The following is a 14,079-nucleotide window of genomic DNA, read 5'->3' as shown; positions in this document are numbered from 1 at the left end:
ACCAGCAGCAAGCATGTTCTCATCTCTGATGATTGCTTGGACAAGTATGGCATCATAAATACTAGCCCGCTTCGGTGAGGTCCATATCTTGGAAGGAGTCTGTCAATCCAGTCTACCCATTTCACTGAACTATTCCTCACCTCGCTAGACGGGAAAGATCGGCTCAAATTCTTGCTAACCCAAGAATGAGGAGCCGTAATGTAGTATTCTCAAAACATAGAGGAGCTTCAGCAAAGATCCTTCTTCATCATTCTGACATCTCAGGAGGGACAGGACCGAACCAGTGAGGCCCCAACACCAAAGTATTCTCGAACAAATGTAGGACATTCTCATCTAGGTTTTTCTGAGCAAAAGGATGGAGTTTGCTCCTAACCTCTATTGCGTGGTTGTCAATTCCAGATCCCGGTAATATAATCTGGAGGAACTGGAACAGAGGAAGACTGGGCACGAGATTTCGGGGAAGACATTTCTTAGGATTGTTCTTGTTTTAGAAAAGGGAAAGTTGATAGGAAAGGCAAGGCAGGTTCTAGCAAAGAGAGATTTGTCAAAGAGAAGCTCAAAAGAGTGAAGTCTGGAGTACTAGGTTTTCGGATGAACAAGAATAGTGGGTTTTGAATTTCTTTTAAAGAAGCTCGAAAACGTGGGAAAGAGAAGACAGAGACGTGGAGAAGACAAGGCGTCATCTGATATTGACTAGCTAGTAAAGAGCTAGTAACTGAGCAGTTTCCCACGGATACTAGCTTAGTGGGAAGACGTGGCAGACGTGGGATAACGAAAGAAACTAGCACGCGCCAATTTAATGGCCATCTCATTTAAGTCCGAAACCGTTCCAAAAATGATCCAGACTTAGGGGGCATTGTTTGGGCCTAAATTAGCACGCCCAACCCAACAAGAGGAAACCCAAGATCTAGAAAGGCCTAGCCCAAACCAGACCAATAGACTCGGGCCTTGAAAATCACCTCTTGGGCTCCAAAGAAAATAAGCCCAACACGATTTGGATAAAGAAAGGAACCCATCCTAGAACCCACGTGACATCTTTATATTATCAGGTTTCGAAAAGTTAACAAAACCAACTAGCACAGAATTGATAAATGGAAGAGTCAGTGGCTGGCAAACTGGAAAAGACACCGCTGAAAATCTGAAGATCAAATCCCTCTTACTCATATATATATTCAGATTTTTTCTACTTTACAGAGAAGGTGATCTCCCAAGAGATAAGCAAGCTACAATCTCATAAAGAGATAAGCAGGAAAGCAGGGAATTGTTCAAACTGAAGAAATCAAACTAACCATCACGGATGAAATCTCACAAGGGGCAGTTAAAATTGGGAAAGGAGATTAGGTTTTCTTTAAAAAAAAAAACAGAGAGGTGATCTTAAGGATTGATTGATGAGAGCCTATCTGACAAAATTTTAAAACTCTTCTCTCTTGTATTTCTTTCTAGATTTTTTAAAAGATTTGCCGCCCATTATTTTAAGAAAGAAACCCTAAACCTAAACATCTCTTATAAATAAAGGAGAGGGTGAACAGATTCAACAACAATCAATCAAAAACGATCAAACAAACAAACAACTCAAAATCAACCAAAAAGCCCACTTGAATTCCAAGTGAAACCAGCTTCAGATCAGAATTCCTAAGGTTCAGACTTAGAAAAAAGTCAATCAAAAACAAGATTTCTCTTGTCACAAATTTGGTTCAGCAAAAAATCAAAACAGGTAGAGCTTGAGCTTTTCTCAAACATGAAAACCTCAACAAATTTCACAGTGCAGTCTCTAGCCCATTGAAGTCCTCGAGAACACCACTTACGCCCTTGTAGATCAAGAAACCGCAGTTCGCCCACTCAAAAGCCTCACCAAAGCTTGAAGTACATTAAAGCTCGCTGCCAGAATTAACCTTTGGTATCGATTTACAGCTGAAGCTTAGCAGTTGAAGTTGTCAACATCCATCCACTCAGGCATTTCTAGCCCAGCCCGGATCAGAGCCTCTTATCTAGACAAAAATGAATTTCCATCTGTCTTTTCATCTTTCTAGCATGGATATTTATTTTTATAGTTCTGTAAAAGGCGTTCTGCGAGACAGTTTAAATTCCATCAACCATTCTGGCCAGAACAACCTCTTTATACTGAGATAAATTGTTAAAGTCCTCACCAGTCTGAGGCAAGAAAAGAACTTACTTGAGAGATATTCCTCACCCAAATTCACAATCGTTTGTTTGCAGAAATTAGTAACTTGGGGCGCAAGTTATCCATTCTAAACTAAGTCTGCTAGAATCTTCATTGCTAGCAGTGGCACGCTCGCACACCAAAGAAAGCTGACTTATTGACTAGTCAATGGTTCATAAGGCAGTGGGGAACTTTGCCCTTCCATCACAGGAGTAAATGCAAAACGGGTGAACATCTCTATATATAGAGAAGATATTGTATGTACTAGTCTTGGGGGAATATCAACGCCCAATTGATACTCCTATGACCATGAACATATTTAGGATTATGAATTATGAATTATGATAAGTATCAATGTGTGCAATCTCATTACATAGTTCTTATATATTCCTATGACTATAGTTGTTTCACTTATAAAGCCCTCAAATCTACCACTTGTCATTTCTAATTGGTTCTTAGTGTATTAAAATTTTATAAGAATCAATTAGCAAATGACAAATGACAATTTTGGTTTGTTCTTTCCAAATAGGCTCTATATGGAGTTTTGTATAATATGTCATGTTAGAATGAGCTTATTTGTGAAAAGCCCAAAAAAATTTAGAAATTTATAATAATAACTTATTCTAGTATCTCTACTATTATAAAAAAAACACAAGTTTAAGCATGGAATTAAAAAAAATATATATCACAGGCTTTTGGAAATTAATGAACATTCTAATTAATTAAAAGTCAGAAGTTATTAAAAAAAACATAAAACAAAAGAAGATAAAACAAAAAAGATGAAAACCCAAACCAGACGCCATCGCGAGAGGGTCCCTTCTCACCTAAACATTCTAATTAACTCTTCTGATTAAGACTGTTTTTGGGGAAACACATCAAAGAGATAACAGGACTGCATTATTGTTGTGGTGGTCAATTCATATTCCCAAGGCGAAAAATATGAATCCTTTTGCTGGTCGCTTCAAGCATGTATTTGAGCCAAAGGCTTCAACTCTTTTGGCAATGTCTTGACCATCACCATAAACAAAATAGAAAAGGTGATATAGATTCAAATTTCTATTAAGGAGTTGGGTTTAATCATCAGATTTGGTGACTTTGATCCAAGTTCTTTGATTTTTATGCCACATAGAATTACTTTCTTTTTTAAATATTTTTTGATGTAGTCTTTTTATTATTTTATTTTTAAAATTATTTTTTGTTCCAATGTTGCCCCTTATGACTTGAGTCGGGTAATAATCATTTATGTCATATTGCCTATTGCCTATTGCATAGGTATATATATGCTGTTTCATATTTTTGACAATGTGTAATAGTACCTTTTTTTTTATTATTTATTTATTTTTATAGGTGACATACAATTTTATTTTGCCTATTTTTGTATCTGACTTGTAGGTAGTCTTCTAATTTATGTTCCTAACTTATAGGTAACATGATTTATCACTAAGTATTTTTCGTTGCTAATAATAGCACTATTTACCTTTATGTCAGGTACATAATTTAATGTGGGTGCCTGTCTGATCGATTGGTATAATATGTGGGTCTTAAATTTTTATTGATTAAATTGTATTTTATCCATATATTAGGAATATTATCAAGGAAAAATTTCAAATTTCAAATTTTGGAATTCAATTACAAGGAAATAATGCATTAAATTTAGATTTTCAATGTGTTTTCCTTATTTACCTCAAAGGGTAAAATCGGCACAACAAAAAAAGTAATAAATGTCAACGGACCTACATCTAAAACAAAAAACGTAAGGACTAAACCCAATGACAACTAATCGTTTTGGACCTAGATCTAAGAAGCCCTTTTTTGATAAAAAGAATCATAATTTTTTATTTTAATTTTTTGAGTAAGATACCAAACTGGTCTTACTTTTTTCCTTATTTCATCTCTCATTAAACTTTTACACTTTTTTTGTTTCCTTTTTCTTTTTTAATAGAGTTGTTTAGTTTTCCTATATTTCCTATCGAATGAGAATAATAGCGTTTGCAACAAAAAGGTGAATAGCATTTGCAATTTTCTTCAGCAACTCATTTCTCAATTGTTGGTTTTGTTCTTCTCGAACAACTCTTTTTTTTCTTCTTTCTAAAATAGCATATATACAAATAATAAAGCAAACTCAGCCAGCCTAAAGCATTGAAAAGGGTTTTTATGGTGAAATGACCGAACAACAAAAAATAAAAGTGTCTTGAAAGTGACTCATTCTCATACAATTCATAGCAAACTGGCTGTCTTGAAAGTGTTCATCCTCACTGATCATTACAACTATATCTAATATACTAAGTAACTAAACTAAGTCGTTATCCCAATGAGGCAATATCGAAGCTGAACTCAACTTAATTAGGTGGTTTGGTTGGAACTTGGTAAAGGGCTACTCCTTAGCACACCAGTCAATAACTTGTGTTAAACGGAAATAATCTTGGTCTTACCTAATCAGTTGCAAATGTAACTACTAATCTGACTTTTAGTGACTAGACTTATACATAAATGAATCATTAATAACATCGAGGGGATCAACTTTTTTCTAATTTCACTCATCAGCTGATGTTGACACTCGGAGACCCATCAAGAGAAATATATTATGTGTATGTATGTATCGTCGAATAAGGTGGAAATGGCGGTGACATGCATGCATGGTTGACTTTGACGTGCAATAATATGGTCAAAAGCTTAATTAATTATCTGATATTATGCATAAGTTCAATTTGTAATGAATTATCTGATATTATGAAATAGCATTGAACAATTCTGCAGTGAAAATGGAAAATGGACAATTCTTTAGCTAAAAGTTTACAAGAATTCGGAGGTATATATCTTTTCACATAGGTATAGCTACATATATGTATTATCAGTTCAGAAGCTGCATCAAACAATAATTATAACTTTAATAAAAATAAACCTTATTAACGAATAATGAATGCAGTAAATTTTGTGTAGGAACTTCAAAAGTTCTTCAAATTTATAAGGGTGCGGCTATAGATCGTGACGAGGGCATTTATGATATTGATCTGCAAAACAGAAAGAAAAATGTTAATGTTGTGTAAAAAGGAGTGAAAATTTCGTGTAGAATTGATTATTAAGAATGTTTACACCAAACATAAAGAAGAAATAAAAATGAAGTATTTGGGGGGAATAATTATAATGAAAACCTACTCTAGAATATCTTTCCAGTAGGATTCACTGGTTTCATCATCCATGAGCTTCTCCCAATCCTCAAAGATGGTGGTGGGAGAGTGGGTGGAGAAGCAATCTGCTGCAGGATCACCACTCATGCTATTTTCCATTTGGTTGGTGTTGGTGTTGCAAGAAGTCCCAGAAGACGCGGAAACTAATGCAGGAAATGGGTTCTTGGTCTGCAGCATATCTTCATAGTAACTTCTCATGTTGTTGTCAAAAGTAGGAATATTATTATTATTATTATTGCTATTATTATGTCCTTCAAAGCCTTCCAATGAGTTGGCTTGCCCTCCCAATTGGTTGAGATTTTGATAACCAAAAGTGCTCATCATGTCAATATTAGGAAGTGGAGGAGGAGGAGCAGCAGCAGAATTTGATGAGTTCACAACCTGCATGCATAAATGTTGCAGTAGCTGCATTTTGGCTAGTTGGGCTGCTCCTGCTTGTAGCCTCAGGCTCAGGGCATTGTCCCAAGAACTCATATTCATCTGCCCAACATTTGCTGCTCTGAGCAACTGTGAAAGATTCAGAAGGTTATTGAGGTCAGTCCTTGGCTTGTGGGTGTTTGGATCAATCCCCATGTGTAGCAGCTTCTTTCTCAGGTGGGTGTTCCAGTAGTTCTTGATTTCATTATCCGTTCTCCCCGGAAGATGAGTTGCAATCTTTGACCACCTAAAAGAAAAAGAAAAAATTAACACCACCTTCAATTTAGTTGAGCTCTAATTTCAAGCAAATTATAGTTTTGCAAAATTTTCAACAAATAACTGTACAAATGAAGAAAAGTTAACATACTTGTTTCCAACAACTGAGTGAAGATTGATGATAACTCGTTCTTCGTCTTCAGAGAATTTTCCCCTCTTAATATCTGGCCTGAGGTAATTTGTCCACCTTAGTCTGCAACTCTTGCCGCACCGGTTCAGGCCTGCAAGCTTGGGGAGAGCTCTCCAGCTTCCATGGCCATGTCTGGCAATATAATCCATCAATTTCTCATCTTCCTCTGTAGTCCATGGACCTTTCTTCAAACCACTCTGTTCATCGCAAGAAGGGGATCTGCCCATTGTGCTAATACACACAAAACAATATCCAAATTGGAGATGGAAAGTGAGACCGGGGAAAAGGTAAGAGGATTGTTTGATTGTAGGATTGGTTTTGGACATATTGCTGAGACATGCTGGTTTTATAGGTGCAAGGAAGATGTAATTCAAACGGTGATGATGTCATTTCATTCTTTTTTTATCATTATGATTTATTTCTTAGTTCCCTAGAACAAGCAATGACGACTGACCAGGAAATAACCTAGCAAGTTAGCAACCATTTTGAAATAAATTGGCACCAAAATCAGGATTAGGTAGTGCAAGTGTCGTCGTCGAATGGAGACAGTAATATCATAGATAAATTATTGTAAAATGCTCTAAAGCCACCGGTCAGATTTCTATTCGATATAGAATGCCATTGCCATAAGGTGGCGTTCCTAGGATTTAAGGTTTGGATTATGTTTTTCTTTTGTCTGAACAAAACTAAAACGCAACGTGACGAAAGTAAAAGATATGAACTATTGCAGATTGTGTGCTACTGCAGAGGATGTGCTGTCCTTGGCTGTTGTTGGTCACATAGTGAACAAGTATTTCGATTGAGATGCCAAAGATATATCTGATAATTTGTCATTTATTTCACGGAATTGTAATGTTTATTTTTGTTATTGAGAAGTTATGCCACCATATGGGGTTCTCAATAGGTCTACCCAAGGAAGATAAAGCAGCATCCATAAGTTTTCCATGTTGTGCTTGGATTTTTAGCTGGATGGCTTTGATGTCATTCCTAGTTAATGAAAAATATAAATAAAAAACAAGCCCTGATTTGAAAAACCAATGAAGATGAACGATATTGAGCACGATTCATTACAAAGTCTTTAAATGATGATGCATTTTCTTTTGCACCAAACAAATTGTTCATGATTTATATGTCATCAAAGTAATACTGAATGCTATCAACCAGTAAGGAATTCCTGAGTCTAGCTATGCAGCATCAGCGTCTAGTATTACCGGAGGCTACCATAACATAGGCAGCTCTGGTAATTTCAGTTTAGTTTGTAGTTTTTAATAAAGATATATCTACCTGTTTTCAATTTGCATCACTGGTGCCAATTCTTGAGTCTTCCATGGTATTAAATACATTGATCTTATTGTTCTTTTCCTAGATTCAATTTAGGTCATTGATTGATATGCTGCTTCTTAAAGGGTTTCATGGCAGATGAATTATTATTCAATTGCTCAGAATTCATTATTTGACAGCCTAAAATATGATGATGGTTCTATTTGTCATGTGTTGTTGATGTAGTCTCTGACTTATCTTCTTCTGTGGGGGATTCTAGGGATGTTGACATATCCTCTTCAATTTAATTATGCTAATCTTCATGCCTCATCCTAGCGGTCATCATTTTTGTCATTTTTCTGGTTTAACATATAATGATTCAAAGTTGTGTTCTAAAATATGCAGCAGTCTCCAACTGCTCTTTCAAATCTTGCCATTGCATAGTTGATCACCCATTTACCAAACATTCTCCTCCTTCTTCCTGAAACCAAAAAGTGGATTGATCCCCCTTCAGTTTACCACACAAACTTTTGAATTTTCACTTGTTCAAAATTCGACACGTCCAATGCGCACGTTTAAAACATTGACTTCTAATGAAACCTTAAGTAATATAATAGATTAAAGACATTAGACATTCATACAGTTTAGCTGAAGAGTGAACCAAATTGACAGTAATATAGATTGAAAATTCATTTTTAGTTATGCCCCCGGCCTATAGAGGTTCCTATAGAGGTTTATGACATTTAATGTTTGGTTATGAGAAAATATTATCTTCTCTGTCTTTTCAGATGGCCAAGACAAGTTGAAACTAGGCTGCTAAGGCTCCTGCAAATTAGCTTATCTTTTACACCAGACAAGTTAACTGGTCAAATAATTTTAGTCAATTAATTATTAAATTACACCTTGATCCATGCAGTATTAGCTCGATTTAATAAATTTAGTTCTTGTAGTTGTAATTTCAGTGTATACTAATCTGGTCAAATGTTATACTTTTATCACAACTGCTTGGCCAAAATGATTAAAAAGTGAACACATTTACCCTTCTCTTGTTCCTATTCAACATTTGACTCTATCACATTGGTTTTTCTGCCTTGATGAACTTAAGGCAAAATCTTCTTATGCATAATTTTCATCAGCATGCTACTGCAACAGAAATGTCAAATTTTCACCCCTTGGAAAGCATTTACGTACAGTCAGAACTGCAAGGACTAAATTTCAATTTTTTTCCTTACCCAACAATTATTAAAGATAACTCTAAAAACTTGTTAGCAGAACTGATTATGAGAGTTGTATATATAATGCCCACAGAACTGATAATAACGTCCGGATGTCTGTATAGGAGAATTTCTATATATAGAGGATGAATTAATTTAAAAGCAAATTTACATGCTAAAGCAGAAAGCCATTGTTAAATATTTGCAGAAGATGTGATTGTAATTGTATTACAAATTTTGAATGACAATAGCATGACAATATCAACCCAACCAAGTGGAAGAAATATTTGTATGCAGAAAAACAAAAGTTTTACATGTTAGTTATTTTCTGGTGATACTAAAAGCCATAAGATATCATTGTGTACTAAAATAGAATTCAGTGCACTTAGTCCTTGCTCAACTCCAAATAAAAGATAAAATAGCTTGGACTCAATGTAAAGGATGTGTAATATGTTTGACATTCCCACAAATGTTTGACATTTGGTAGAAGATCTGAGTTGGTTTTGACCTCCTGCTTGGTAGCTCAAGGTATTTTGTAATTTTCAAAGTGTGACATAATGCTTCTCATTGGTCAAAAGGGGCAACAAAAAGGACACCAAGATAAAGCCAGAGGCTTTCTCAACCTTTCTTACCTCATTGCCTTCCTTGAAGAAAGAAAACTCTGGAAAATATTGACAGCGTTTGAAAAGAACAATTAATTAAGCATCCTCCTATATATGTTGACCTTTTTGCATGGATCATTTGCAAAATCTTCCAACTGGGATTTACTTAATAAACTTGGTTTCCTCCACTTAGAAAGAAATCTTGGACAGATGTATGATTGAGATTACTCCACGTATTTCTTTTGATTAAAATAATAGTGGGGGGAGACAGAAGAAAAAATCACTGTCACTTTGTGTGAAACTACACAGAAGGTTCCTTGTTTCTTCTAAAGAGAGGGACCATTTGTATTTGCAGCACAGCTAATTTTTCAGTAGTACAAGAAATTTAAAACAGCATCTAATTAGTTATTGTTTGACAAATGTTTGTTTGTTTTCCTGGGTTCTGATTATATTAAATTAAAAGACTAATGATTAATTTTATGTTTCTCCGGACGTCTCTAACTGGTTTGAAATTTACATTGGAATCCATTTTGTGTCACGAGCTCTATTATCTTAATAGGGTACTTATTCATAGGCCAGAATAGCCTTCCTTTTCAAATCTTTTTCTTATTGTCCGTTTTAACCTTTTCCTCTCATATAAGATGCATATTTCACTGGAAAAAAAAAAACATATTTTCATGTATTAATATGCTCATTTCAAGTGTATGATTGATCCGGATAATGGGGAGGAATAATTTCAGGTCAACAACCAATTTAAAGTTTATTTTTAATCCCTTGATATGATTTTGGTTTGCATGCGTACAACCCGAAACGCTGTACATACAACTCAAAACGCCATACAATTACCGCAAAAGAACCCCGTGACCCTATTAATAGTGAATCATGTAAGGGGACTTTTGATTCAGCACAAAAAATGAGTGAAGTATTTATAAGGAGGACAAAATTATAGTGTTTGGACAATAATGTCTTTATTTATTTTTATATTGCCTAAGGAGTCTGTTTCTTCTTTTCAGATGATGCCAAGGGAGTTTTGCTTCTTGATTGCTGTATGGAGCCAAAAAGGTTGAAACTTATACTTCATATGTTGGGATGATCTTTCATGTTAAATGAAGTTGATGATGCTTCTTCTATCATGAGATCGTCATATGGAGTTATGCTTCCATCATTTGGTCTAAATTGAAAAGAAAAGCTTGAATGTATAATTGAATAGATGTATTTTGCTTATATTTTAATCTAATCATACGACTCTTAATATCTTCTGGTAAAAATCTATATCTGTCTATAGCTAGGGTTTGAAGAAAATATGGGTGTTTAGTTTTTTCCTCAAGAGAAAATTCTCTATTATGCTCATGTAAATTGGGCTTATTAGCCACTTTTTCTTGTAAAATCATGCTTAAATTAATAATTCTAAATTTTTTTACTATTGTATTATACTCTTTCTTTCGATATTCATGTTTTTCCTGCAAAAAAGAAATTTGTTGTTTTGCTCTTTTATAATCATAATTATATGCTAAAAACTCTTGCTCAAGGGCTTTAATAAGATTTTCATGCCATTTTCTCATGCTTTCATTATTAGCTCTAATATTCTAAAAATTGTCTAAAATAACTTTTTGTTTATTTGCTAATGATGCTTGAATACGATATTTTAAAGCAGGATTCCAACTTCTTGTACTGGAATTCTATTATAATAATAAGTATTTACTACTAGTCTTGCTTGACTACTCATGCTTAATGGATTACCACCCTGTGATGGTGTACCATTATTTTTGCTGCTAGAGATGATGCTCCAAAATATTGCATACTTGTTAATGAATAATACAAGATAAGGTGTCTGCTAAAGTATTATACATACCTTTAATATGATCAAATATTGTTCTAAATCCATTTCCTATAATAGAATCAACAAAATTGACCCATCATCGGGCTACTTGTTCATTAGTAGTAATTTTATTATAATGAGAAACAATATTCTGACAATCTGTTCTAATAGTAAATATCTCATTATGTAAGAACAATGAAAATGTTTCAAGGGAGTTAATAACTCCTAAAATTTCTAAGTCAGTAGCTGGAAGTCTAGCTTGTATATCATTAAATTTACATGATGCATTTTTTAAAACTTTTTCTTCAGATTTAGGTTCTTCTTTTCGTTTCTTCTGATATAAAATTCTTGCCCATCCTATTGATGATCCGTCTGTCTCAACTATTTTTATTATCTAATGGTAATGCTAGAGGCTTAAGTTGAGTTATGTCTTGTTTGATATTTTGAACTAATTTAATATCTTCACTATCAAAATATTTTTGACATGTTTTACTGGTTTTACTATGCAATGCTGCAATCTTTCTTCATAAACCTAGGATAAAACTTCTAGCAAAATTTAATAATTTCCTAAAAATGTTTGTAATTGTTTTTTATCTGTGTTCTTGTAATTCTATAGTTCTTGACTTAATATACATACCTAAAAATTCTATGTCTTGTTTTTCAAGCTCTATTTTATTCCTACTTATAACTATATCATTATCAATAAATTCTTTCAAAATAATTTATAAGTGTTTTCTATGTTAGTTTTTTATTTATATTTATAATTTATAAATAATTTTGAAATTTTCATAGATAGATGACCCATGGGAAAAATTGGATGATTTTGTACCATTTTCTTATTGTCAATGTCCAAGAAAAATAATTAGCAATTTTGATGAACCTACTAATTTTCTACAATCGACAACATTTGGACCTAAATATGGTTTGAGGATTTTAAAATTGATCCATTAAACAATTTGGGCCTATGTAATTTTAATGGGCAATTAGAACAATCCAATCAAACATTTTGGGCTTTTGAGAATCAATGGGAGATTTTGGACAGCCCACTCGTCATTTAATCAGCTGTCCCACAAGTAAGGACTGATTAGTGGCCTTCGTGAAACATCACCAACCAGCGTGAGACTCATCTTCTAGCTGAATTAATCATACCCAAATGGGACTTAAGGAATTGGAGATGTGAAGGAATTGTAGCCTTTATATATAATCTTGGAGAATAATTGCACTAGACTTTCCTCTATTTAAAGCAAACTCTTTTATCTTGTCAAGCCCTCTACTATTTTATTCTCTTTCTTTTGCTTTGCAGTCGAACCCCTCCCGGAGAGCATCCTTGTTACTCCAATAAATGGTATTTTCATACTTTACACTTTGACAAATCGCACAAGAAAGAGGCGTCAACCTCGCTCTTTCTTTTTCTTATTTTTGTTGGCTCATTTTCCTTTTGTTTTGACTATCAGGTTTGCACACAAACACACATTCTTTTGCTTTGGTTGTTTGTACACAAACGCAATGTGAGGAATTTATCCAAGAGTGGGCCAGACAACATGGCCTCCTCCTTCTAATTGTCCTCTTTTTTTCTTTTTTTCTTTTTTGCTGATTTCTCTTCTTATTTTGTCTATATGCTAATAACTAATTTCTTTTTTCTGTTTTGGGGTAGCATACTCAGGAACAGAAGAATTAGTGTTTTTTTTTTAAAAAAAAAACAAAGAGGGAGAGAGTTGATCAAATTGTTCAACGGCAGAGGTATAACCCATTTCTTCTTTGTATCTGCTACCGGATTAGACCCCATTATTTTTCCTTTATTATTATTTTTTTTTTGCTGCAATTGATGGTAGAGAATTAACTTCCCATTTTTTCATTTGTAGCTTGTTCGAATAGAGAGAAGAAGAAGCAACAGGACAAAAGTAAAGACCCCTTTTGTTTTGTTTGCTAACTGCATAAGTCTCTAAATCCATTTTTCCGGGACATGCCTAGAATTTTTTCATTTGTAGAGGTTCTAGATTTCTCACCCATATGGATTTTTACATCCAAATAATTTCGGGGTTACTCACCCATGGATTTGCACCCAAACAATTTCGGGAATTTCTCACCCATGGATTTGCATCCAAATGATTTATGGTTTCTCATCAATGGCTTTGTGGCATGCCATGCCTAACACAAAAAAGAAAAAGGAGGTTACAGTATACCTGTAGCAATTTTTTCTTCTTCTTTGTACTGCTATAATTTCACCAACCGTCTTTTAATTCTCCACTTCATTTTTTTTTTCCTTTTTCTTTTTAGCCTTTTTCTAAGCCAACTCAATAAGCCTCCCTTAAGCAATCAACACGTTTGAATTTCAAATAAGTGCTAATAGGATTCCACCTAATTTTTTGGCCTATTATCTTTTATATCCACCATTTTGAAACACAACATATATCCCAAAATTTTGGGAACACATGTTGGCTTGCATTTAACAATATTTTTTTTCTTTAGAAATGAATCTAATTTACTCTGATTTTTTTTTAAATAATCTCAACACTACTTACAACAAATGTTGTAAATTCTGTATGGCCTGCTAGTTCATTATCTAGTTTACCAACTTCTTCTAATGTTCAAATACCATAATTTTCTGCGTGCTCAGTCAAGATTTCTAAGGGTCAAAATAACAACTAGACACCATACCTAGAACATGGAACTGCAAAGACACCAACTTAAAGGGTTATGGAGCAGAACTCAAAGGTTCCTTGATAGACATCCTGTTATTGTTATGGCAAATATCAAACATGACCAAGTACTCAAACAAAGTATTGATCATCAGTTTAGCAAGATAATAACATAATTATAAAAGCGTTTCCCTGTTTTGGATAAGAAGTCTACTAAGAAAACCAAAAATAAAAGAGAAAAATACTTACTTAATTTCTTTTGTTGCTGGAATTGTTATCACCCGGAATTAACGGTGGTTGAAGATATTAACATGGTTGAAGTAAGAGAGTGTGATAAGAGAAAGTATATGAACAAATGGAGTTGAAGAAGAGT

The 14,079-nt window shown here is 34.1% G+C and overlaps 1 protein-coding gene across 2 annotated transcripts; it reads right to left on the bottom strand.

The window, feature by feature from the left end:
* Positions 1-4,868: 4,868 nt before the first annotated feature.
* Positions 4,869-6,498, bottom strand: LOC103336867 (transcription factor MYB41). Of its 2 annotated transcripts, XM_008239990.2 has the most exons (3): positions 6,134-6,473; positions 5,318-6,013; positions 4,869-5,172 (listed from the first exon to the last, which is right to left on the bottom strand). In XM_008239990.2, the coding sequence occupies exons 1-3, from the start codon at positions 6,397-6,399 to the stop codon at positions 5,160-5,162; spliced, it is 975 nt and encodes a 324-aa protein (XP_008238212.2). In that variant the 5' UTR covers positions 6,400-6,473; the 3' UTR covers positions 4,869-5,159. The 2 variants fall into 2 exon arrangements, with proteins under 2 accessions (XP_008238212.2, XP_088897494.1); XM_089041368.1 differs by lacking the exon at positions 4,869-5,172 and having other exon boundaries at positions 5,314-6,013; positions 6,134-6,498.
* Between the last annotated feature and the right edge of the window lie 7,581 nt (positions 6,499-14,079).

The sequence above is a fragment of the Prunus mume genome, linkage group LG7, assembly GCF_029339155.1.
Source record: "Prunus mume cultivar Tortuosa linkage group LG7, ASM2933915v1, whole genome shotgun sequence".
NCBI classification, from domain to species: Eukaryota; Viridiplantae; Streptophyta; class Magnoliopsida; order Rosales; family Rosaceae; genus Prunus; species Prunus mume.
Note: the sequence above shows the minus strand (reverse complement) of the source record. Positions and strands in the feature narration are given on the sequence as shown.